The sequence below is a fragment of the Arachis duranensis genome, chromosome 4 (assembly GCF_000817695.3).
Source record: "Arachis duranensis cultivar V14167 chromosome 4, aradu.V14167.gnm2.J7QH, whole genome shotgun sequence".
NCBI classification, from domain to species: domain Eukaryota; kingdom Viridiplantae; phylum Streptophyta; class Magnoliopsida; order Fabales; family Fabaceae; genus Arachis; species Arachis duranensis.
The window spans coordinates 111694851-111720016 of NC_029775.3; the positions used below are offsets into that span (position 1 = coordinate 111694851).

General features: G+C 32.1%; 6 protein-coding genes across 6 annotated transcripts; 4 read left to right on the top strand and 2 right to left on the bottom strand.

Moving 5' to 3' along the window:
- Positions 1-798: 798 nt before the first annotated feature.
- LOC107485940 (acyl carrier protein 2, mitochondrial) lies at positions 799-2589 on the bottom strand. Its single transcript, XM_016106473.3, has 2 exons — positions 2252-2589; positions 799-1242 (listed from the first exon to the last, which is right to left on the bottom strand). Exons 1-2 carry the CDS (start codon positions 2465-2467, stop codon positions 1066-1068), a joined length of 393 nt encoding a protein of 130 aa, XP_015961959.1. The 5' UTR covers positions 2468-2589; the 3' UTR covers positions 799-1065.
- Positions 2590-3255: 666 nt separating this feature from the next.
- Positions 3256-6930, top strand: LOC107485942 (uncharacterized). Its single transcript, XM_016106475.3, has 12 exons — positions 3256-3423; positions 3501-3556; positions 3641-3674; positions 4090-4188; positions 4282-4430; positions 4759-4797; positions 4938-5030; positions 5409-5507; positions 5715-5801; positions 6203-6286; positions 6423-6488; positions 6622-6930. The coding sequence occupies exons 1-12, from the start codon at positions 3357-3359 to the stop codon at positions 6709-6711; spliced, it is 963 nt and encodes a 320-aa protein (XP_015961961.1). The 5' UTR covers positions 3256-3356; the 3' UTR covers positions 6712-6930.
- A 385-nt stretch (positions 6931-7315) lies between these two features.
- On the top strand, positions 7316-9690 carry LOC107485943 (pentatricopeptide repeat-containing protein At2g20710, mitochondrial-like). The gene is made up of 2 exons (XM_016106476.3): positions 7316-7515; positions 8243-9690. The coding sequence occupies exon 2, from the start codon at positions 8255-8257 to the stop codon at positions 8990-8992; it is 738 nt and encodes a 245-aa protein (XP_015961962.1). The 5' UTR covers positions 7316-7515; positions 8243-8254; the 3' UTR covers positions 8993-9690.
- On the top strand, positions 9042-9487 carry LOC107485905 (uncharacterized). The gene is made up of 2 exons (XM_016106438.1): positions 9042-9171; positions 9285-9487. Exons 1-2 carry the CDS (start codon positions 9042-9044, stop codon positions 9485-9487), a joined length of 333 nt encoding a protein of 110 aa, XP_015961924.1.
- Positions 9691-10125: 435 nt separating the features above from the next.
- On the bottom strand, positions 10126-12941 carry LOC107485941 (peptide chain release factor PrfB1, chloroplastic). Its single transcript, XM_016106474.3, has 7 exons — positions 12696-12941; positions 12526-12603; positions 11883-12103; positions 11572-11775; positions 11234-11449; positions 10955-11141; positions 10126-10817 (listed from the first exon to the last, which is right to left on the bottom strand). Exons 1-7 carry the CDS (start codon positions 12865-12867, stop codon positions 10513-10515), a joined length of 1383 nt encoding a protein of 460 aa, XP_015961960.1. The 5' UTR covers positions 12868-12941; the 3' UTR covers positions 10126-10512.
- A 2543-nt stretch (positions 12942-15484) lies between these two features.
- On the top strand, positions 15485-16726 carry LOC107485906 (putative F-box protein At5g55150). Its single transcript, XM_016106439.1, has one exon. The coding sequence runs from the start codon at positions 15485-15487 to the stop codon at positions 16724-16726; it is 1242 nt and encodes a 413-aa protein (XP_015961925.1).
- Positions 16727-25166: the final 8440 nt, after the last annotated feature.

The window sequence follows — 25166 nt, forward strand, 5'->3', positions numbered from 1 at the left end:
AAATATTGTTAAATATATTTGTTTAAGCTTAGTAAAGATATAATATTGAAAAAACAAAAAACAAAAAAGGGAATCAAACTAAGGCGCTTGTATCTAATCACTAATAATGTTTTTCAGTCGTGCTTAAAATCCTTAATTAAGAATAAGTAAAACAATCCAACTATAATTTGTTACTTTTGTTCTACAAATGTAAACTAGGCAGGATTGTCCTCCCATTGAAGCCATATATACATATTCAATTCTAGCGTACAAAATAATATACAGAATGAGAATTTGTATAGGTTTCAATTTCGCATCTACATATTAGATATATGTAATCACTAATCAATAATCATCACTAATAACTCTTAAAATAGGATGGCTAGGTTTGAGGTTACCTATGCAATTATTTGATTAATTGATCAAAGACAAGCTAGCAGTATTTCGTACGATTTAAGGCTACCTACGCAATTATTTGAGACTACTCTTTGCAAGCTGCAAATATCGTCAACTATGGGGTATAATCTGTTGTTTGATTTGAGCTATAAGGTAATTTAGGCACCTTCACCTCCTTGATTCTATGTTAATACCACGATAGGCAAATACGCCACTTGAGTTTTGAACATGTAACAACTTATATCCATTAATGTATGGAATCGGTTAAAAATCCAGGTGGCATGCCACAAAAAAATAAACTGGAAGTTAAGGCTTAGGACTCTAATGTCAAAAGGGCAGGCATTGTAATGTAAAACAAAGCAAAATAGATTAGCAGTATGCATTGGATCCTCAGAATAGGGCAACTCAAGTCAATACTTAATATGGAGAAATCTGACACATTTTTATTGACATGAATATTGGGGGGAAAAATATAGTATAGTTTTGAGAAGCCAATTCTACCAAAAGCAAAGTACCATTCAAGCTGGCAAATCCCAGCTAATAATCTTCTGGGATTTTATATGGGGTAAGAAAGTTGAGTTGCATTTTAGAAGCAAACAAGAAGAATAAGAAAAACATCTTGAAGTGATAGTTCTACACTACTACATGAGAAACAAAAAGAAAAATTATACACCAGCCTCTACGATTGCTCTACTTTGCCTGAGGATGAGATGCAATGAAGTCAACCGCAAGATTGATTGAGTTGATCTTGTCAGCTTCATTATCAGGAATTTCAAACCCAAACTCTTCCTCAAGTGCCATCACGATCTCCACTGAATCCAGACTGTCCAATCCAAGATCATTTTGGAAATGAGCATTTGGGGTGACCTGGAAAAGGTGGAAAAAGTATAGGTTACGTACTGATGAGAGAAAATTTTTTAGGCAGTGATAGGAGAACAACCCCTTGTCTTGCATTTGTAGAACCTCGCAAAAACTGAGGTTTGTTCCAATGCACAAGTCAGTTTTTGGATTCACCTAGTTTATTATTATTGTATAACAGTAAAACTATCAAAAGGAACTAACAGTTTCCTATCTACTCACACTCGTGATAGATATCAGGCATGGCATTGACCAAATTGAAGTGTGAAGTAAACAAGTCCACACATTTAATTTAACATTAGAAATGGAAATTTCAGGAACCAATAAAAGGAAATCAAGGAGCATTTTCTTTGTCATAAATTGAAGTTTATTACAAGGGAAGCGAACGTGCATTAGAGAATGAGATGCACTCATAACAATCCAAAAACAACAACTACATCCTATGTGCATAAAGCATGCAACAAATGTTATCACCCATTTAAGTGGGAAATCAACCAAAGCAACCAAGTTTTTTTTTTTTTTTTGTTAATTTCAATTAAAAAGCTTAGTATCATAATCTATCATTTATTTTGATTAACGAATGTACATTTCGAAGTAATATAATAATACTAGATTACGATGCATTTGTTTTAATCCTAGGCAAAAGACGGCCTTTCTTTTAATTTTAACAAAAATAGCAACCAAAAACCGAAATGAAACATTTTAACGAGTAATCCCTCATAAGCCTTCGAAATTACGATCATATATTTAATTTTAACAATATTCCCTAAATTCAGGAAATTCACCTTTGCTCCCTTGACATTGTATGATCTATCAATTAGTACTACTGAACTACTAATCAGAGACCTAAAACAAAAGCTCAATTCGTAAAGCCGGTAATTACAACAACTAACGCTTACGATTATAGAAGTAAGGGTTCTCTTTATATTGAAAGTTTGAAACAGAACCGATTCGGCATTTGCAGAGAGAATCAGATTCATCGATTCAAGAACGAAAAATGAGGGGAATGGAAAAATACCTTGGAAGGATCGACTTTCTGGAAGTTTTTGACGCAGGAGATGACGCGATCGGTGACCTCGGACTTGTCGAGGAAGCAGCCCCTAACTTCCTCGGAGAAGCGGCGGAGCAACACGGTGGGTGCCACCCTCAAAGGAGAAGCGTGGTTGGGAAGAGAGTTAACCTGAACTCTGAGATACTTCATGAGAGGCAAACCAGCTACTCTCCTCGCCGCCATTGCAAAATCGATCCACAACAAAAACCTAAAACCTTTCTTTGCTTCTTCTCTATTCTCGGTTCTCACTCCTCAGTTCTTCTCCCTTTAGCTGAAAATGGATACTGAATAGTGAATACTGATATGGTATCAAGCTCCTTTCTGTTAAGTTGGGCTTTAAGCTTATTGTTAGGGCCCAATCTAAAGCCTTTTAACTTTGCTCCACTTCCATTTCCAGCCCATATTATCCAATTTTTAAACTGTAAACTTAATCCTTTGCAAGTCCAAAAAAAAAAAAACTTAATCCTTTTCTGAGCCTTAGTGCCATAAAAAGCGCAAAGGCATACGATAGGTACTTGTCTAGGGGTTAGTTTATTTGTTTATTTAAATAAATATAAAAAATTTAAATAAAACTAATAAAGAACAAACAAAAATATTAAAAAATAAGAGTAAATTTGCTAAGAAAATCACTAAGAATTAAAAGGGCATATTGATTGAAAAAATAATTTTAACAAAAAAAAAATAACATGANTAAAAGTATATAAAGTATCATGTGTATATATATTCAAATATATAGGATTTAAGTTAGGAGTTATTTTTTGTATATATGTAATTTTTTTTAAATTAAAAATTGGTCACCAACAATCACAATATAAGAATATATATTCGATTATTTGCTATATAACATTTTATTATTCTAAGCTGATTATTTTTATTAATATATATATATAAGTGTAAATTACATCATTTAATATCTGTAAATATAAATTATGGATCAGTAGTTGATTGTTTATGTTGATTCAGCATTTTTGTGGTTAAAATGGTAAATAGTTAAGAGTTAAGACTCAGTAGTCGCACAGTAACGGATTCAGTTGGAGGTTCAGTTGGCAATAGCACTTACTCACGAAACAAGATGGTGGTGGCGCTACTCTTCCTTGGCCTTATCGTGTTATTCCTATTCAGATTCGCCACCGCTTATGGTACTTACTTTTACCTCCTTTCTCATTTCTCTATCTATTCTCGTTTCTTATTCCATTCTTGTTTCTCCAATTGTTAGGCGATTTCACTTTGATGTCTAAGAAGCACCCGAAACGACAAGAAATTGAAGACAAGGTGCTTCTCGCTCGACCTAATCCTGTTGCCGTTTCATATTTTCACTATCGTTTAATCATTTCTTTTTCTTGTTTTCTCAAATAGGTTGTTTGGATCACTGGTGCTAGCCGTGGAATTGGTAGCTATAATTCTATAACTATGCCTTTCTTTTCCTTAATTTTCATATATAATTGATTCGTTCGTAGTGTTAGATTATGAGTAGACTTAAATGAATCTGCTGATATGTAAGAACCAAGAATCTCCTCTGAGTGATAATTAGACTGCATAAACACACATAAAACTTGTGGTTTATTTGCCAATTGAATTCAAATACCAAGCGAAAACGATATAAATGTAAATAACCTCGTATGATTTTAATGGATGCTGCTTGATAAATTGCAGTTTTGTATTGCCTCATTCGGTTCCCAACTTAGCTCGCTTTTGCTTTTGAACTGATATATATTGTGCAGTGGCTTAAGGTACTATTTTTGTAATTGCCTGAATCTTTTTCCTTGTTTATGATTGGTTTTGTTTCTTTGATGGTGTGTATGTAGGTGAGATTCTGGCTAACCAACTTGCAAGTTTGGGGGCCAAGCTAATCATCTCTGCAAGGAATGAAGCTGAACTAGAGCGAGTAAGGACACAGCTGAAAGGTATGATGCATTCATCTTATGTCTATGTGCAAACTTGATATAGGGTAATGTCATGGGCTACTATTAACTATCAAGTTATTTGAATAACACCAGGTAAACATGCACCTGGTGAAGTAAAGATTTTGCCTCTGGATTTAGCATCTGGGGAGGAATCTCTTAGGAAGGCTGTTGAGAAAGCAGAATCCTTTTTTCCCGGTTCTGGTGTTGATTATATGATCCATAATGCAGCTTTTGAGCGCCCTGTAAGTGAGTGGATGATTTTTATATGTAATGCTTAAATTTCATAAGGCAACAAAGACCTATCATGATTGCTATGTACTTTTATGGGTTTGTTTCGCAAGTCAGTTTACATGTAGTAACTGTCTTCATTGAAATTGACTGAACACCAGAATTGAGAAAATGACATGAAGTGCTTGCATATTGTTACATTCTAGTATGTTATAGTGATTCCTTTTGTCAGACTTTACAGATTTCCCCTAACCTTATCAAATTTAAAAATCCGTCTTTCATCATATGCTTGTTCAATTGAAGGTATTTTTCGAATTTATTATTGTTTTGCACTTTTGGCAGAAATCATCAGCTTTAGATGTAACGGAAGAAGGTCTCAAGGTATCTCATACATTCACTGTTTACCAAAAATTTTATTTTACAAGGGAAGACTTATTTTTTTTTTTCTGCTTTGTTAGTTTTATTTTTAAACCATTCGAAGCAATTCTGAGGTTTTATATTACCCTGTTTTGCTTGAACAGGCAACATTTGATGTCAATGTTCTGGGGACAATAACACTCACAAAGCTCTTGGCACCTTTCATGTTGAAGAGGGGGCGAGGACATTTTGTGGTGGTATGTGGGAATGGCTCTGATTAATATCTTATTTTGGTTATGGATTTTAGACAGCAAAAGTATACTATGTGGTTAGAAACTATATTGTGTGGAGCTTGCAAGAAGATATTTGTGAGTGAATATATTTACTAACCAAGAATTGTGCAAATGCAAAAGTGAGGAGTATAACTAATTAGCTTTACACAAAGGCATTTGTTTTATATTTTGGGTGCACTAACTTCTGGCTATGCTAATGACTCACAAACACACACACTACTAATTACTAATTGTGAAATGCCATTTACTAATAGACCTAATTTTAGATGACTTATTCAATATTTATTTTAATCCCATTTTCTGTTTATTAAAGTGGCTATAGTTTATTCTGTTTAATATCAGATGAGCAGTGCTGCAGGAAAGACACCTGCGCCAGGTCAGGCTGTGTACTCTGCTTCTAAATTTGCTCTAAATGGGTACTTCAGTTCTCTGCGTTCTGAGGTATGTAGATAGCGTTCATTATCTCTTGGAAAAAGGGAAGCAGCCAACACCAGTAAACCTTACTGTATTAGAATACTAGATGATAAAACTCATAATATTTTTTCCTAAGAGAAGAAAAAGTGAATATCAGCAGTGGTTGTTGTAATATACTTTGGTTATCATAGAGTAGACATAAGGACATGCCCACTGATTGTTTTATGGCAACAGCTCTCTCAGCAAGGAATAAGGGTCACTGTTGTCTGTCCTGGTCCAATAGCAACATCAAATAATGCTGGATCAAGGGTTCCATCTGAGGTATATATTCTTTTGCTAATTCATCTTCTTCTTTTAGTATTTTATTAATCATTCTTTAGTAGTTTGAAGAAAAAGAAAGATAGCTTAAATCTATTATTTTCAGAATTTTCTTCCCACCATATTTGTGGTACATGTATCTTTAGAATCTACCTATCCACTGAGTGATAAATCAAGATTGTTGACACTATGCAATCAAGATTTATCATGTTACATTGACACTTTAAAAATAATCATATTGGTTGCTGTTCTCATGTTTGCTGAACAAAACCAAAAGTAATGAAACGTTGACCTGTATCCTCTTCCTTTTGTTTTCGTGTTACATTTTGTCTACTTGAATTCTGGATCTATGTTGTATTACTTGAGTAATTGAAAGTTCTTTTTATCTGAAAATCTGTTTGCAGAAACGTGTGCCTGCAGAAAAGTGTGCGGAGCTGACTATTATTGCTGCAACCCATGGCTTAAAGGAAGCTTGGATATCATATCAGGTAATTTTTCTGTGTTTTTTTTTTTTTTTTGTGGTAATTTATCAGGTAACGCTTTTGTTTTTGCTTTCGTTTGAATATTCCTCCTCTTTTCAACTTAAATGCCCCCCAACTTTCGTAAATTTGAACATTTTTGCAGCCTGTGCTCACCGTCATGTATCTCGTTCAGTACATGCCAACCGTTGGTCATTGGGTCATGGACAAGGTATTTTTCATCCCTAAAAGATTATGCTTTGTTAGTTTCCGTGTTATTCTTGGTTTGTTATGTATTCCCATTGTTCCACCAGTCACAACACATGAATGTTACACATTGATAAGCTTATATAAACGACCTGTAGGTTGGAAAAAATCGAGTAGAAGCTGCTGTTTCAGAGAAGGGAAGCACATACTCTATGAGCTTACTCTTTGGAAAAAAGAAGGCATCGTGATGGCCATGGTTAAGTTTGTGAATGTGCTTCAGTTATTTGTATCAAATAATAAATTTGATTTTTACTACTGGCTACGTGTATATTTGGTTCATAATTTGCAAAATCATACTTACATAGAAATTTAACTTACCTTTCAAACCATATATGCAAGGCATTCAAACTGATATCCAAAAGTATTATTTCTCTCAAAGTGAATAACAGTCTTAGACAAATTAGATATTTCTACCTGAGCAATGAAGGGATGCCCTACCGTTATAAAAGTTGGGGCCATGTACTATTTAAGTTCACATCATTTCTATATATCTGATAAAATAACATCACCACTCTTGTAAGCGTTTAAAACTTTATAAAAATATATTCAAAAAAAAAAAAAATCACCAGAGAAACCATTGACAAAGGCATCAGATTTGAGTTTCGCAGGTGATATGCGTTGATAGATTATGTATTCAACTCATTTTCAAGACAACATTAAGAACTGATGCAATATAATTCCGCAATTAAATTAATTTGGCACTGATAGAAAGGCCCACGAATACAATCACCAAACATTACACCATAAGTGTGATTATGACAAAAAGAAGAAATAAAAAATACTGAAAAAACATTACACCGAGGACACCGTTTTTCCAGAAGCTTCTTTTGCGCGACTTGTACCGTCGGATCTTTACGGCTCCTGAAGCGACGTCCTCGGTGGTTCCAATAATCGAGAAGTGGATTAGAGATGGCGGAACTGTTAACTATAACAGACTCCTATCTGTTATCAGGAAACTCAGATCACGCAGAAGATATAGAAACGCCCTCGAGGTATTGTTTTTGCTACTACAAATTACTTTTAATAGTTAATTAAATTATTTCAATCTGTGGATTTTTTTTGTTCTTTTATTTATTTAATCATAGTATACGATGAATTTTGATCTAGCTGCATAATGCGATCCAATTGGTGAGAATATAATATACACGAAATTTGAGCACTATTAGTGAGATTTCAATTAGAAGAAATTTAGACATTACTTGATGATAGATTTGGCTCTGATAAAGATTTGTTGATTCAAGTTGTCTGAGACTTGTTTGTTACCTTTAAATAAGGTCTTGGGTAAGAGTTTTATCCCAGAGTTGAGGAATTTGTTGGAGCCAAGTTATATTGGTTGCAGGATAAAAGACAGAGTGAACCTTACTTCATGGTATGTGTGATTGAAAGTGTTCACTGGGGAGTGTTTTAAAGGTCTAACCTTTGTTAAAAAGGACTAATGAATTGCATTCTTAGGGTGTCGTTTCTCAGTGTTTAATTGACAATATTGCTCAACGATAGAAGAATGATATATCTCTGTTTTGATTCCCTGGGATTTGTGGGTCGATTTGATTGTGTGACTAAGATTCAAAATAATGTTTCTTTCTCTCAAGTTTTGGGATCTTTCTATAGCCTTAAATTCTTCCACTATTACAGCAACAAACTTAGTATGTTGGTAGGCGTGTTGACTTTTTTATGCCTTTTCATTTACCTTCTATGGGGTAACATGAATCATCTCTACAGGTATCGTCGTGGATGTTCGAGAAAGGGTCTTCCAAACATAAATCTGGAGATCTTGCAATAAGACTAGACTTGATTGGGAAAGTTAATGGACTTGAAGAAGCAGAATTCTATTTTAATAGCATTCCGAAGTACTTAAGAACTGGAGAATGTTACAGCTCTCTTCTTAATTGCTATGCTCATGCTAGGGATGTGGATAGAGCAGAGAGCATCAGGGAGAAGATGAGAGCTTTGGGTTTTGCAACGTCGATTTTGTCAAGAAATGTTTTGCTTAATCTCTACTATCAAACACAGAACTATGACAAATTGGAAAATTTGATATGTGAAATGCAAGAAGAGGGTATTAATTTCAATAGCTATACATTTGGTACCCTGATTAGTGCTTACGCTGCCTCTTCTAATACGGAGGGAATTGACAAGCTTCTCGCACTGTTAGAGCACAATCGGATTTGGTACTGGCATTTAGATTGGACTGTTTATGCTATTGCAGCCAATTGTTATAGGAAACAAGGGCTCTTTGAAAAAGCTTTTAATGTCTTAAAGAATTCAGAGAGGCTCATAACTAACAAAAAGAGGAGAGGGTCCCTTACTTTCCTTATGACTCGATATGCAGCAATGATCAAGAAAGAAGAAGTGATGAGGTTATGGAAACTTTTAACAACAGGTGGGAAGTTATACAGTAGAGCTTATTTAGCTGTAATTGCTTCAGTTCTTAAGTTTGAGGACTTTGAAAGTGCTGAGAATATATTTTAAGAATTGGGAATCTAAAAATCTGGGTTTTGATATTTGGATTCCAAACGTGATGATTGGAGCTTACAGCAAGAAGGGCAATATGGAGGCAGCTGAATCTGTTGTTGATTGGACAATCATAAACAACCGAGAGCCAAATTCAAAGACTTGGTCCTATCTCTCAAGTGGGTATATTGAACAAGGTAATTTTTCAATGGCTATTGAATATATCAAAGAAGCCATTTCTGTCTGTTAAGTGGGGCATCACTGGATGCCGTTTTGAGAATTTTGGCCGCCATTTTTGAATGCTTGAAAGGTAAAGGAGATATGGAAGGAGCAGAGGAGTTGGTAAGGTTACTTAGGAGCAAGGATCTTGTCTCCCTTGATGTTCACAAGAAGCTGATGAATTGGATTAAGGATGTTGAATCAAACGTGCATGCAATTGATGTGTTGTGCGGAAATTCACATAAACAAACAAATGGAGTTTCAGAAGCCAAAGGAAGACAGGAGCAGCAATGATAAGCAATTCTTGCAATAGGTCGTGTATTTGTTGTACACATCTTTGTATATGTAGGTTAGGATTATTTTTTGAACCTAAATGGCTTGCTGTCATTCAAGGTCTATGCATGCGTCTGTGTAAAATGCTTTGGTTATTTTTTGTATAAACACTTAAATTGATAGAGTTATCCATTTCAAATAACTGAAATTTAAATATGTACGTGTTGAACATCATTATAGAAACAGGAAAGATGATAAGGAATTGAATTAATATAAAATTGGTTAATTTTGCAATTTTGTTAAGAGTCAAGAGTTTACCATAAGAAGGGGTTTCTCATGTTGTCTTATAAATTTTGTGCAATACAAGTCGACTCCAAGAAAAAAAATATTCAACGTAAGAAAAAGTAAATAATTTAGGTCTTTAGCTATATCTTTTTTTTAAAAAATCTGAGAAATTGTCCAGAGCTAATAAAATTATATGTTAGAATAAAGAAATAATATTATCCATTCAAATAATATAGTTTTAATAATATTAGGATAACTTATGTAAATTCAATCTCACTTTGTCGAACTAAATAAACTAAAATTGACTTTACACCTTTAAAACCATAAATGCAAGGCATTCAAACTGATATCTAAAAGTACTATTTGTCTCGAACTGAATAACAGTCTCAGACAATTGTGAAATTTCTATCTGAGCAATGAAGGAATGAATGCAACTAAAAGCTGAGGCCATGACTATTTTAAGTCCCTGAACCACCACTCTTCTAAGCGTTAAAACCTATAAATACATATTTAAAAAAAAAAAATACATCACCCGCAAAAAGCCATTGACAAAGACATCAGATTTGAGTTTTGCAGGTGTAATACAATGATACAATATGCATTCAACTCATTTTCGGACAATTAAGAACTGCTGCAATATAAATTCGCAGTTAAATTAATTTGGCACTGGTACGAAGGCCCGCAAATACAATCACCAAACATTACACTCCAGAGTGTGATTGTGACAAAAAGAACTATAACTAACTATGATATGCGTTTGATTAGTTGACTCCGCTTGCAGACAGTGCCTCATTGTACTTGTATTTCAGGTAAGATTTGATGAAGGGGTCCAATTCTCCATCCATAACAGAGGTGATATCAGAGGTTTCATACGCTGTTCTTACATCTTTTACGAGTTTATATGGATGGAATACATAGTTTCGTATTTGCTGTCCCCATTCAGCTTTTACTGCATCTCCCCGAATCTGCTTAATTTCAGATGCGCGTTGCTCTTCGGCTATCACCAACAACTTTGCTTTCAAACGGCTTAAAGCCTTTACCTTATTTGCCAGTTGGGATCTTTCCTCTGCACAATGGTCTATTACAGTTAAAACTTGCAATTGAAAAAACAAGAAAACTGAATCTCATCCAGATAAGAAGTAGTTGATAGCGCAAATGGATCACGAAAAAAGAGAAATTTTCAGTGCAAAAGAAGTAAAGAACCTGTGCAGCGAACAGTTACTCCAGTTGGAATGTGTGTAATTCGAACTGCAGTTTCAACCTTGTTCACATTTTGGCCTCCTTTTCCACCTGCCCTTGAAAAACTGATTTCCAGGTCCTCCTCGGGAATTTCTACATTCATTGATTCTTCTGGGAGAAGGGGCATGACTTCCACACCAGAAAAGCTTGTCTGTTTGGATGTTACAACCAAGTAAACAATGTTAAAACCGACCAACTATTTTGCAACCTGACATTCGGCTACATTAATAAGTTGGTTGTTACCTGACGAAGACCTTTAGCATTGAAAGGTGATTGCCGAACAATGCGGTGCGTTCCTTTTTCCCCAGATAAATACCCATAAGCATAACGACCTTCAACTTCGATGGTTGCAGATTTTATCCCAGCTTCTTCTCCAGGGGATTTCTCAACCACTCTGGTCTTGTATCTCTGTTTCTCTCCCCATCTTACGTACATCCTAAGAAGCATGTCTGCCCAGTCCTGCACTGGATATGATAATTTTCGTACAGAAGTCGAAACTGAATACTCAGAACCAGCACCAAGTACTCGAATTCCAAGCAAAAAACAAGTAGAGAAAAGGCACTAGAGAGATAGATATTTACCTGTGCATCAGTGCCTCCAGCACCAGCTGTAATGGAGATAACAGCACCTTCTTTATCATAAGGACCAGAAAGAAGTTGAGTCAGCTCAAATCGATCTAGCGATTTATTCAATTCTTTAATAAGAGTCGCAGCCTCCTCAAGAAGCCCTCTATCAATGGATTCCATTTCCTCGGTCAGCTTAACTATCGTTTCTGCATCTTCAACCTATATTCATTGCAATGACAGTCATTAACCAGGGTCAATTCTTCCTATTATGGCATAAATTTTTTCAAGCTAAACATGGATAATTGAAAGAATAATTAATATCTAACCTGGGTTTTAAACTCATTGAGCAAGTTTATCTTATCCTTGACATCAGCCAAAGTAGAAAGAGTCTGCTGAGCTTTGGCTCGATTGTCCCAAAAGGAGCTATCAGCTGCTTTCGCCTCCAAATCTGCAAGCTCTTGCTCCAATAGCTGCAGACCAGAAGATCCTCTAATCTCTTCAACACGCTGTGATGCAAGCTCAACATCCTTCCTCAGGGAATAAAAATCTGAAAACAATACTGAGTTAAGCTCAACATTGTGACAACTAATCCAAATATTTTACAATCTTTCCTCTGATCAGCCACATCCACATATTAGAATGGCTCATACAAAAGAAACCAGAAAGTGTCTAATGACTTAGAATCCAAAGAAGTCCACAGGATTATGCCAATACCCAACACCAATGCCATATTGACATGGAAAACAAACTAACATTTTAGATTGCAAAATCCTCAGAAATGAAACAGTTTTCAAATGAAAGATATTGCATTAAAAATTGTAGTTATGGTTCGCACTTCACATTGATAACATGACTAACATTTTCAACCACACATCCAATAATCTATGTATCAATGAAATGTAGTCTCCTCTAATTAGAACATGAGTTAAATTAAGCACCTGAAGCACACAAAACTATGATTTCAATTACCTTGGAGAGCCCATTCAGTTGAATCGGTATCCTCCTCATTCCCCACGCTCAATTGATTCTCCTGCGCCGCATACAACCCTAAACCCAAACAAAATTCACAAACATGCAAATGAATAATCAGTAATGAATTCTTAAAGGTTTTGGAAGCAAAAAGAAAGACAGAAGCTTACCGGGTTTGGAATTACGAGAATGATGGTGGAGATTGGAGGAGGAAGTTAAAGAGGGAAAACGGGTTAAAGAAGGGGTTTTATGTGGAAGAAGGTGAGGTGGTGATTGGTGTTGAGTTTTGGCGGTTATAACGGTGGAACAGAGAGGCTGCATCATCTGCATAACAACCTCCATGGCAGTTACTCACTCAGCTCGCACAATTCACAAACCTAATAAACGGATAAGGCACTGACTACTTCCGCACCCAAAGCACTTCTTTACATTTTTTTAAAGGTTTCGTTAATTAAAAATGAAGACATATTAGGGTATTTGGATTTTTTTCATTTATAAAATAAAAAAAAATATATTATTTCTCCCAACATGATTTTTTTATTTTAATTTCTCAAATACGATTTTTTTTGCATTTAAACAAGTTTGTCGAACTCTATGAAAATGAATAAGTTCGCCTAACCCCCGCAAACTCTATAAATTTTATAGAGTTCGCCTAACCCCTCGGCGAATTCCTTTTTAGGTTTTTCAATTCTGTTTTTTTAATTCATTATCATCATTTTCAAATAGTATATAGGAATATATAAAAATACATGGACAACAAGGCTTCTTCAAGAAAAAAACTTAAAAGAAAGTTCGTCGGAGTTATGCGAACTCTATAAAATTTATAGAGTTCACTGGGGTTAGGTGAACTTGCCCATTTTTATAGAGTCCGACAAACTTACTTAGATACCAAAAAAAAAATTTCGTATTTAAAAAATTAAAATTCAAAAATCATATTAAAAAAAATAATATTTTTTTATTTTATAAATGAAAAAATTTCTTAGAGTATTTGGTAGGTTTTTCCCCTAATCTTTAGAATTTTATTTTAAGTATATAGATAATTATTTAAAAAAATAATTATAATTACACGATTATATAATATTTAAATTATTAGTACATTGAAATTAAATTTTAATTTTTAATAAAAAAATATTATGTTAATCTTTTAGTCAAAATTAATTTTTTTTCTCAAAAATACTATTTTTCATCTATTATTATCTTTTTTATTATTATTATTTTGTAAATTTCACTCTCAAATCGCTACCGTTATTATCATGATCACTACAATTATAGTTTTTGTTATTACCTAAATAATCTAATGGATAAAAGAGTATTTTTGCAAAAAAAAAATGACCAACAAAATTAAAATATAATAAAATAAGACGATTCATACAAAAATATAATATTTTAAATGTTAGGTTCTGTTGCATGGTAAAATTTGTGGATTGAGCTTAAACGTGAGATTTAGATTATTTTATGATGTTGATTTCGATGTCTTTATCAAAAAATTAGCAAAGATTTTAGACAATAAACTAATAACCACTTTATAAGGTGGTTTCATCTTTAATAGTAGATAATTGTGTACTTTTATTAAAGAAGTTATTGAGATTTTTTTTTCTAAATTAATAAAAAATATTATGAGAATTAGTTACTTATTTAAATAGATAATAATATAAATCTGAATATTGATATTTGTAGAATGTTGATTAAATAATAATATTTATAAAATGTTAGTGAGTTTCAGTGATTTTAGGCTTGCTAAATTATGGGTCAGGAGAACATATTCGAAATTAAGACTTAAATTAAATGATTAAAATAATATTTTATTTTTTTAATATAAGTTTTTAAAAAAATACAAATCAAGCATATTTTTAATTTTTAATGAATTTTTCCATCAACATAAACAATTAAGTTTAACTTTATATTTTTAATTAATGAAAATATATTAAATTGCTTAGCAATATTAAATCACATTATGATAAGTCACAAAAAAAATCACATTATGATGATAAATTAAATGAATTATTTTTTTATCTCTCTTTTAACATTACTGATTTTTATTATCGTTCCAAAATCACTTCCAATGTTCTAATACAAATTAACCAAGCATTTAGTCACCGAAAAATTAAACAACCATTTAGTCCAAAAAAAAAAAATTAACCAACCATTTATGTAGGCTCTTTAATGGCTATACAAGTACTCATCTACAAATAATATTCTATTTCATTCTTGTACGGTTGTACCACATCTTTTTTTTTTTACGAAAGATAGAAAATTCGAACCCGCAACCTCTTAATTGAGTATGAGGAGATTATGTCATTTGAACTATTACTCATTGGCGTTGTACCACATCTTTTGCTAGAACAACTATTAAAAGTGCTACTAAATCCTATACATAGATATTTTTCAAATTAGTATCTGAAATTTTATTTTTATACAGCAGACCAACACGATATATAATTAATCAATCTCGCTACGTATCAACAACATTTCTGCCAACATCCGTCAATTCTTATTTATAAGTGTATTGAATGGAAGTATCTTTGTGGATGTGTCTAATAAAAATGTCTTTTTTATAACTGTGTTTAATAGAAGTGTCTTTATAGATATATTTTTTGGATGTGTCTCTTTATATATGTATTTAAAATATAATAATTAATCATTGTTGCAATAAATTGGCAGATAATATGTTGGTACCCTATACTTTTCCATAATTATATATAAGACTAAACTCCAAGATTATCTCTAAACATAGCGTCTAAATGTAGGGGATCTTTTTAAAAAATGAGAAATCAGTTTAAATTTTGAAAAACACAATAATTAACTAACTATGGTTAATTTTAAATGTGTCAAATCTTATCTTATATCAGTCACAAAAAAAAAAAACTTATATCGTCTTTAAATATAATAACCATCTATTTTTTTTAGTAGCCTTTTCCTTTATTCTGTAAATCAGTTTGCGTCTCATCGGAAATTTGCAATGGGTGAGTTTGATCGATGGTCTGACATTCATCAAGATTTGTTTAACGAAATTAATAAACGGTTCTATTCATATAACAATTACATTCAACTTCGATTGGTTTGTAAGCAATGGAACTTGAAACTTCCAAAGATTCCTGAAGGCAACAAAGTTCCGTGGCTGGTACTATCTACTGGCAGTGCCGTTAAAGAATCTTTCGAAGAAGAAGCTCATGCTCTTGAAGAAGAAGTTCGTGCTCCCGAGGATGAAGGAATTCTTGACGCTCGTGGTCTCGAAGAGAAGAGGATTTATCACCTCATGTTACCAGATATGCAAGACAACATCATGTGTGGTTCTTGTCATGGATGGTTGATCATTGTAATGGTATATGAAGGTACTGTGAGAATCCTAAATCCATTTACAAAGGTTCACTTGGATCTTCCTCCAGTTTCAACTCTTCCAAATGTAATTAATATTAATGGGGATAAATGTACTCTGTGTTATAAGGGCCTCATTATCACTAGAAATACCATTTTCGTGCATCAAGACCAAATTTGGAAGGCTATTATAAATTCAACTCCTAACAATGACAATGACAGTGATTTTATAGCAGTGGTCATATATGGATTATTTCTAGAATTGGCCTTTTACATGCCCAACGAGAAGAGATGGATTAGATTTCCAACAAGAGATCTAGTCGACATTCATGATGTCATATTTTTTGAAGAGAAAATATTTGCAGTAGACGGTAATGGCCAACTATATGAATTTGATACAAGAACAAAGTCAGGACCAGTGGGAGGAAAACATGAAGCCACACCACCTCCATCCAATGTAGGAATGCCTAATTGTTATTACTATCTAATTGGAGGTGATAATAGAAGTCTATTGATGCTGGTAAAAGGGGTAAGACATAGGTATTACATGAAGAATCAAAAACGGTTCTGCAAGTGCGAGACTGTCAAATTTGATGTCTATGAATTGAAGAAAAATGAGAAAACATGGTCAAGAATACACAGTTTGGGGAATTACATACTAGTAATTGGAAGCAATTCTTCTGTTCAAATACTGCCAAGTAATTTTTTGAATTGCAGAGGAAATCAAATCTACTTTACAGATGACATGCATGACAGACGTGAAGTGTACTTTGAAAACACTACTCCCGCTTCACAGATTGGCATCTTCGATTTGGAAGATGGGAGTTGCCAAACATTTTTAACAGATGTGGACTCTTTTTGTCATCCTATTTGGATATTACCCTAGTTAACATTGGAAAAGTCTAGGGGGCAGCAATTTTATTGAATTTTGGCCAGCATGTAACCAGCAGAGGAAGGTAAGTCATTAGATGAAATCTCATACCAATCTCACACCATCAAATCATCATTGATGGTTAGTTGATGGCTAACAATTATAAAAATTGCTGGCCCCCTAGCATTGCTCCTAACATTTCCATGTTAACGGTAATTGAATTAGGACGAATGAGATTCACAATTTGTAAATGCATGACTAATTTGTCATTTACAAAAGTCAATTACTATTTTGATGAGCACTGAAATTTTCAAGAATCAAATTGAACATTACCTCAGTATGTATATGTATTTTCACCTCCTATTAATTTCTTTGGGAAATTCATGGAAATAAAAATTGTTTTTTTGTTGCATATATTCTCCTTTACTCTGTTTTCTTATAGTTGCCATCCATTTTTTATCAAAATTAATTTTCATTAATGTATAACAATCCAAATTGCCAAAGCTTTTTGCAAGGTTATGTGCCTGAGTTTTCAAACAACTGTTGCGTTTCTTCAATTCAAAACTGTTGGTTATAGCAAATAGCTAGTTGTTTACCACTGGAGCAGTGTAAGGCAAAACTGTAAAAACAAACGAAATATACCTACTTTTATTTACTTTTTGGTTGAGAACGAAAGATAATTCGAGGAAGAAACAAAAAAATAATTCAGTTGAATAAATCAAAGAGAATGAAAAAGTTTTTGATGGAGTAATAGGAAATGAAAAAGATTTTTTGAAGAAGAAAAAACAAAACAATGAAACAATACAATTTTAGAATGCGTTTGATTTAAGTTTTATTTTTTGTTTTTTTATTAATTTTTATTCTCAGAATTTTATAAAAAACACATTAAAAATAATAAAATTTTGTTTTTTATTTATATTTATTTTACAAAATTTTAAAAATAAAAATATTATAAATAAAAACACAAATCCTTCCGTACGAAAATAAATCAAAATGGTTTAACTAGTTTTCACTCTCTAAGATATAAAAATAAAGCAAATCGGTGTAATTATTTTTGTATCTTGCGGATAGTTTTTATTTAGGAAAAAAGACAAATAAGTCCTTGACTTTTTAAATTTTTGACAAATATATCTCTAACAAAATTTAAATACAAAAAAGTTCCTGACTTTAACGAACGGAGGACAATTTAATCCTTCCATCTATTTGCCTCTCATACACCAAACAGAACTCGCTGACGTGGTTGAAACGGTATCCAGGTATCCGTTATGGTGCCACGCTGAAAAGGGAATAAAGTTTGAAGGACAAATAAGTCTTTGACGTCGTTTTGCAAATAAAATTCGAAGGACAAATAGGTTCTTCAGAATTTAGTTCATTGTACTTCTATTATGCTTCTATTATGAGAATTTAGTTTATAAAATTATGCTTGTATTTTGAAATCTAGTTAATTTATTGTATTCTATAATTTAGATTATTTGTATTAAAATTGCAGAAATTGGACTTGTTCTATTTCTACTTTTTTTCTTAAATTGCATTAGTTCAATTTTCTCACACTAGTTAGAACTAGTATTTTTACTCATAATACTATTACGGGAATATAAATCTTATAAAATTATGTTGATCTTGATATTATATATTATGACACAAAAAATTTATAGCATTAAACTACTTTTATAAAATGGTCGTAAGGGACAAAAGTCCCCATCGGTTAAGAAGACGAGAGTTTTAAACAAAATTAAATAATAAGTTTTTTAGTTATTATTTTCAAATGAAAGAAACTAATTTTTTTTAGTTAATTTTAACATTCGTTATCTAAAATTTGAAAGAATTTAATGCGTCTATTTTTATATTTGATTAGATATTAAGTTTGTTGCACAAATAGAAATAATTAATTTTTATACTTTCTATTTAAAAATAATATTTTTTATATATATAAAAATATAATTAGATATATATTAACATAAAAAAAATTATATTAATAGTTATAAAATTAACTCATTTTTTTAAAAACAATTGAATCTTGATTTTAACTTTTAATCACAATATTAGTATTTTTTTAATTATATGTAATAAATATTTAAAAGAAAAGAAGTAAAAATATATATTAAAAAGATAAATAGTAAAAATTTAAAATTAAAATAAAAATATATATAATAATATTTTTATTTAAATTATATTATGTTGTTAATTATAATTTTTGTAGAACATAAAGGTAGAGAAAAATAAAGAATGAGAGAAAAGAAAGAGAAAGATAGAGAAAAATAATGAGAGAGGGAGTTAGTTAATTTTGGAAGTTAAGAAAATTTTTTATTTTAATTATAATGAAAAATACCTGGTGATATATTTTGATTTGTCAAATTATTAATGTAAAATATGAATTATAAATTATTTATAGAATGTGAAGGATAAAAAGAAATAAAAAAAAAGAGAGAGGTAGATAAGAAAATATAAGAAGGATGTTTATAAGTTTCAGAAGAAAATATTTTCTCTAAATTTTAAGAAGAGAATGTTATGTGACACATTTCAGTTATTAAATTAGTTAGTAATATATAAATATAATATATAATATAGTTATATTTCAATTTTAGTATTTTAATTTTAATTTAATTTAATTTAAATACAATCAGAGAATGTTCTGTTGAATATTTTGATTGTCAAATTCGTAATTAGTCATCGATAATGATATATAAGAGAGATAAAGTGAGTGAAAAAATGAGAGAGATAGAAAAAGGAAGAGAGAAGAAGGGATAGTTCTTTAATTTTGGAGAGAAAGATTTAATTTCAATTGCAATAAAAGAGTGACATGTGTCACATTTTGACCTTAAAATTAGAGATATATAGTAGATAGATATAATAAATTAGTGCATTTGTATATTATATTAGAATTTATTAAATTACATTAGTTCAGCTTTCATCATATTAGTCAGAACCATAATTCCACCAAACATTATGAGCGGCCCGCTTTCTGAAGTATCAACAATCTTTTCGTTTTGAACGAAAAATCTATTTTATCGTTGCTCTATAGTTATTTCTTGCTGCCGTTCCAAAGTTTTAGTCCTAATTCATTTAAACACTACACAAGTGTTTCTTTTTCATATTCCAAACGTACTTCTTTTAAAATATTTTTTGAATGTCTTTCACGACGGAAGCAACAAAGCTTCAACTTTGTTGGCACGTTTTGTGCCGTTGATAAAGAACGGCAAAAATCGAACTTCACTGACTCTCTTTTTTATTTATAATTTTCAAAAATTTCTCAATGTAATTGGATTATTATTATTATTTTTATTATTGAAGAGTTTCAAAAAGAATCCAATGAGATTTGTTGAAAAAAATTTAAATTTAAAATTGATGATTAGAAATTCGTTAATTCAGTTTTCGTTTAAACTCAAATTTAATTTGCTTGCTCTCCATTTGAGGTGAAAAAAAAGGAGAAATGGATGGTGTTGTAGAATAAGGTGGAGGAGGAGCTGGCAGTAATAAAATAAAAAAGGATGTTCTCAAAGCAATGCTAGAGAACGAAGAAAATGACCGCCATGAAAACTAGAGGTTGTTGACATTAACATGCACGGTATCAAAACACTTATCTTCTTCAATTTTTTTAAATAATTAAATTAATATTATAAATTTATCCATATAATTTTTAATAATTTTAAACTATGCCTAGTATTTAAAGGTACTAAATATACTTTTTCTACCATAAAAGCTCCAAACATTAAATAGTAACTAAATCAAATATTCTATACTCTCTGGATTGTTTCATAGTTATTTATTTTCGTAATCAGCTACCAATTAAATTATAAACCTAACCAATGCAACCAATTTTAAATTAATCAAATAAAAATTTTAAATTTTAAATTTTTTTTTTATCTCGAACCCGCAACCTCTTAATTGAGTATGAAAAATTTATGCCATTTGAGCTATTACTCGTCGGCAAAATTTGAAAAGATATAAAATTTTAAATTTTTACCCATTTAAATAAATAAATTTTTATCTCTAAAATCAAATTCATTTAAATTTTAAGTTAAACAAATTGAGCCGACATAAACCTTATAAAAATCATTCTAGTCATTTCATCAGGAAATTGCACCTAAATATAAAACTTCATCATTCTTCTTATTCATTCTATAGTGGGTAAATAACATAATTATTTTTTAAAATTTAAAAAGTCTATCAAATATAGTTTTTATTAAAGAGGAATTCTCTACGTACAAGTATTTTTCCATACAAGTTATACAAGTCATTTATTTTTTCTTTTTTTTCTTTCTCCATACCTCCTCTTTTTCTTCTTCTTCTTCTTCTTTTTCCGTGCCTCCTCCTCTTCTTCTTCTTCTACATTTTTGAAGTGTTTCATCTTTATCGTTGTGTTTCTCCTCGTTCTTCTTTTGATTTTGCAACATTATGTATTTTTTTCTTTGTTTGATTTTTTCCTCCCAAAAAGAATTATGAGAATATGAAATAAAAAAATAAAGAAGAAGAAGCAGCAGAAGATGAGGAGGAGAAAGAGAAAGAGTTCTGAATTATGCATAAGGTGTACTTCAACGAATTTTGGGTATATTTTTTAAATCCTTTGGGTGTATTTCTGTAATCCTTTGGGTGTATTTCTATGACCGTTTTGGTGAATTTCTGTAATCGGTTAGGTGTATTTCTATAATCATTTTGGTGTATTTCTGAAGTTCCATTATCTTCAAAATAATTTCAAAGCTTGATTTCAGAAATCATAAAAATTAAAAAAAAACGAAGCAAGAATACCAGTGATAAACACAAATAAAACAACGAATGAAAAGGCAAAAAGAGAACACACGAAGGAGATCGAACAAATTTGGCAAGAAACTCGTTTTCATGGAGGAAGAAGAAGAAGAGTAGGAGAAGAAAAAGGAGAAGAAGAAGAGAGGGGAGGAGGAGAAGGAGGAACGCGAAACACGTCATAGAAATCATATATGGGTCAGCGTACTTTTTGTTAAAATTCTCCCAACTTGTACAACTTGTAAACTAAGGCTGCGTTTGGTTGATGTCTTAAAATAATAAAGACATAGACACAAATACACATGAGTACATAGACATAAAAAGACACTCAATTTTTCATCTTGTTTGGTAACTTAGACACAACAGAATATACAACTCAAAATTTTACTAAAATATCAATTTTATCCCCATCATTTTTCTCTATCACTACTTTTGTCCAATCCTTTCTTTCAGAGTTATCATCAACATCAATACCACTGTAATCTTCAACCAAATACAAAAGCAACAATATGTCAATCTAAATTAAATTTAATAAAATCAACAAAAATTTTAATTTGTTGCATATCTGTAAAATAAGATACACAGATTTAATTTTTTTTAATAAAGGGATAATAGAAGAGGAAAAGATCAGAGACATTCTCTGTGGAAAGGATGAACGACGTTGCTAGAGAGAGGATGTGGAGGGAAGCGCCGTCGAAGCTTGAAGCCGCCGGCGAATCTGGATGACGATGGATCTGGACTTCCGTAGCTGAACCCTTCGAGAGAGAAGGAGGAGCAGAAGCAGCGGCTCTTAATGAAGGAATAATAGCAATCGACGGCAAAAAAAATGAGGCACCCACATTGACGGCGAGTCCGAAACGGTGAGGGAGGGGCGATGCGGTGAAACCCGTGACAAGGAGGGAAGGAGACACGGCGAGATGCAGAAGCGCAGAGGCAAGAGGCAAAAAAGAGACAACACAATGGTGAGAGAAGAGGTTGAATCGGCGGAGTTCCAAGTGAGGGATGTGGCTAGCAATGGCGGCAAGGAGATTGGAGAAGGCCGGAGGCGAGATAGTGGTCTGACTTCTAAGAGAGAGAGGAGAAGAAAAAGAAAAAAAGAAGAAGAAAGAAATAAAGAAAAAAGGAACAAGATCTGAAAATAAGAAGAAGGGGGTTGAGACACTGATAGAGGAAAAGAGAAGGGCCAAATGGTTTGGATAAATCTGGAATTTTCAAAAAATACTAAGGATAAATTTGTCCAAAATTTTAATTTAATTTGTGTCTCAAGATGAAAATCCGTGTCTCATGATTTGGGAGAGACACAAAATACACGTATTTTATGTACTCTTGTGTGTAACCGTGTCTCTCTTTTTTTTGTGTCTTACAAAACAAACAACACACATGTACTCCCGTGTCCATGTCTTTGATGGACAAGAACACTAAACAAACACTACCTAAATGACTTGTATGTGTAACACTCCTCTTTATTAAATAGAATAATGTCCGTGTTAATTGGGGATGGAAAGAAAAATATTCCCACAATAAAAAACGGACACGAGGACAGAGAAAAATGTCAGGGTATACTTATATAGGCCGAAGAGTTCACGGTTAGCTCTTATTTCTACTCATATTTTGTCGGCAAAGTTTTCTGTGTAGAACTATAAATTGAAAAAAGATATCTACATGTATAGATTATTGCTAAAGAAATATTAAATGGACAAGGGACAGGAGATGAAGTTTAATTAGGTGTTTTTTGGACTTTTTTGTAAATTGTCATTTTTAAGAATTAATCTTAGCATACAAGCAATTAGCATTTACAAGTCTTACAAGTGCGGAACTTACTAAAACCCTAAACGCGCTCCAATTCATACGTACAAGTCACGCACTATATAACAGACTTTAGTTTCAATCAAAATCAATTAACACGCGAATATATCTCTTCCAATCTTCAAAAGATTTCCTTACCTTCTTCGAATCTCTTGCCAAGTTTCTTCGTTCTCCTTCTCGCGTTCTCCCCTGGTCTTTTGGATCCTTCTTTCTTTTGCGTTTATCACTTCTTTGGTCTTCGTCATTCGCCTAAGTTTTGCGAACTGTAATGCTAGTTTCGTTTTATTTTGATTTTCTGGTTTCTGAAATCAAATTTTGAAGTCCTTTTGAAGATCATGGATGATTCAACCTCAGATTGTTAGCACAATCACGGCGAAGTGGATTCAATCTCAGATTGTCAGCTCAATCACAGCGAAGTGGATTTTGAATTTGAATCGAACGAAGTTCTTGAGGTTTGATTTAGTTTAAGTTAATTTTGATTGTCTAGCTGAATAATTCGTGAAGCTAGACTGTGAAATTAATGCGTGAACATAATCTGTGAATTGAATCTAATGTATTAGTTTTGATTAATTATCTGCAATTTATAGCAGACGCTCGGGTGTAGATCAGAACTTTTTGGGTGTATTTTTATGGAGGTTTGGGTGTATTTTAGAGAAGTTTGGGTATATTTACAGTTTATGATTTTTTTTGTTATTTTTAATTGACTTGTTGTCGTTCAGGTGTATATCAGGAGTCCTTGGGTGTATGTTACTTTGATTGTTATTTTTTTTATGAGGTGCAGAAATTCTATAGTATTTTCTTGTTTTTAACATGTTGTATTTTGTAGTCTCTCTCTGTTGTTGATGAGCAACTTGTTCCCAAGGTAGGAATGACTTTTAAAAATCTTGAAGATGTTGCAAAATTTTACAAGGACTATACCAAGGCTACATGTTTATTATATCCAGTTAAACCTCTTTCATGCTGTATCAGTGGTGTATCCAAATTCCAGCCAATATCAAGCCATCAAGGACGTGTTATGAATTATCAGTTCAGGGAACCAGCAGCAGTGGATAGTTTTTTGGGTGTATAGTTACAGAATATAGGTGTAAACCTTAGTTTTCTTGAGTGTATTTCTGAATTTTCTTGTGTTTGACATTTTACATATATATATATATATATATATATATATTTCAAAATCTACTGTTTATGTTATAAATTATTGTTTGTTTTTTTTTTATTTTGGTATAGGGTTTAGGGTTTAAGGGTTTAGGGATAAAGCATCAGGGGATAGAGTCTGGTGTATATTTAACTTTCCTTGGGTGTAAAATGAGATTTTATGGGTGTAAAAATCAATGATTTGGGTGTATAATAGGTTGGGTGATTTATGATTTATGATTTAGGGCTTAGGTTTTTAGGGTTTAAGATTTAGTGTTTAGGGTTTAGTGTTTAGGATTTAGGTTTTTAGGGTTTAGGGTTTAGGGTTTAGGTTTTAGGTTTTAGGTTTTTAATGTTTAGTATTTAGGGTTTAGGGTTTAGGGTTTAATGTTTAGGGTTTAGGGTTTATGGTTTATGTTTTAGGGTTTAGGGTTTAGAATTTAGGGTTTAGGGTTTAGGTTTTAGGTTTTTAAGGTTTAGTGTTTAGGGTTTATGGTTTAGGATTTTTAAGGATAAATCATCAGGAGGAATAGATGTTTGGGTGCATAATCAACATTCTTTGGGTGTAAAATGTCAGGTTATGGGTGTATATTTGGTTTGATATTTTCCTTCATATTATAGTACCTGTAAATCAGACATTTTCAATACACCAGAGAGAATTTAATTATGGAAATTTTTTTTACTTATAATTGGATCAAATATATTTACAGCATGTGTTCAATTTCTTACAAGAGTATATAAAAGTTACATTAATCAGTGTCAATATCATTAGAAT

What these genes read in the sequence shown, in the direction of transcription:
- LOC107485940 (XM_016106473.3), bottom strand. Translation starts at nt 2,467, where the DNA reads ATGGCGGCGAGGAGAGTAGCTGGTTTGCCTCTCATGAAGTATCTCAGA. An exon ending in AGAAAGTCGATCCTTCCAAG is followed by an intron (nt 1,243 to 2,251) that starts GTATTTTTCCAT and finishes CACCTTTTCCAG; the next exon opens with GTCACCCCAAATGCTCATTT.
- LOC107485942 (XM_016106475.3), top strand. Translation starts at nt 3,357, where the DNA reads ATGGTGGTGGCGCTACTCTTCCTTGGCCTTATCGTGTTATTCCTATTC. An exon ending in AGTAAGGACACAGCTGAAAG is followed by an intron (nt 4,189 to 4,281) that starts GTATGATGCATT and finishes GAATAACACCAG; the next exon opens with GTAAACATGCACCTGGTGAA. An exon ending in GGCGAGGACATTTTGTGGTG is followed by an intron (nt 5,031 to 5,408) that starts GTATGTGGGAAT and finishes GTTTAATATCAG; the next exon opens with ATGAGCAGTGCTGCAGGAAA.
- LOC107485943 (XM_016106476.3), top strand. Translation starts at nt 8,255, where the DNA reads ATGTTCGAGAAAGGGTCTTCCAAACATAAATCTGGAGATCTTGCAATA.
- LOC107485905 (XM_016106438.1), top strand. Translation starts at nt 9,042, where the DNA reads ATGATTGGAGCTTACAGCAAGAAGGGCAATATGGAGGCAGCTGAATCT. An exon ending in AAGTGGGTATATTGAACAAG is followed by an intron (nt 9,172 to 9,284) that starts GTAATTTTTCAA and finishes AATGCTTGAAAG; the next exon opens with GTAAAGGAGATATGGAAGGA.
- LOC107485941 (XM_016106474.3), bottom strand. Translation starts at nt 12,867, where the DNA reads ATGGAGGTTGTTATGCAGATGATGCAGCCTCTCTGTTCCACCGTTATA. An exon ending in AACTGAATGGGCTCTCCAAG is followed by an intron (nt 12,104 to 12,525) that starts GTAATTGAAATC and finishes TATTGTTTTCAG; the next exon opens with ATTTTTATTCCCTGAGGAAG. An exon ending in TCAATGAGTTTAAAACCCAG is followed by an intron (nt 11,776 to 11,882) that starts GTTAGATATTAA and finishes CAATGAATATAG; the next exon opens with GTTGAAGATGCAGAAACGAT.
- LOC107485906 (XM_016106439.1), top strand. Translation starts at nt 15,485, where the DNA reads ATGGGTGAGTTTGATCGATGGTCTGACATTCATCAAGATTTGTTTAAC.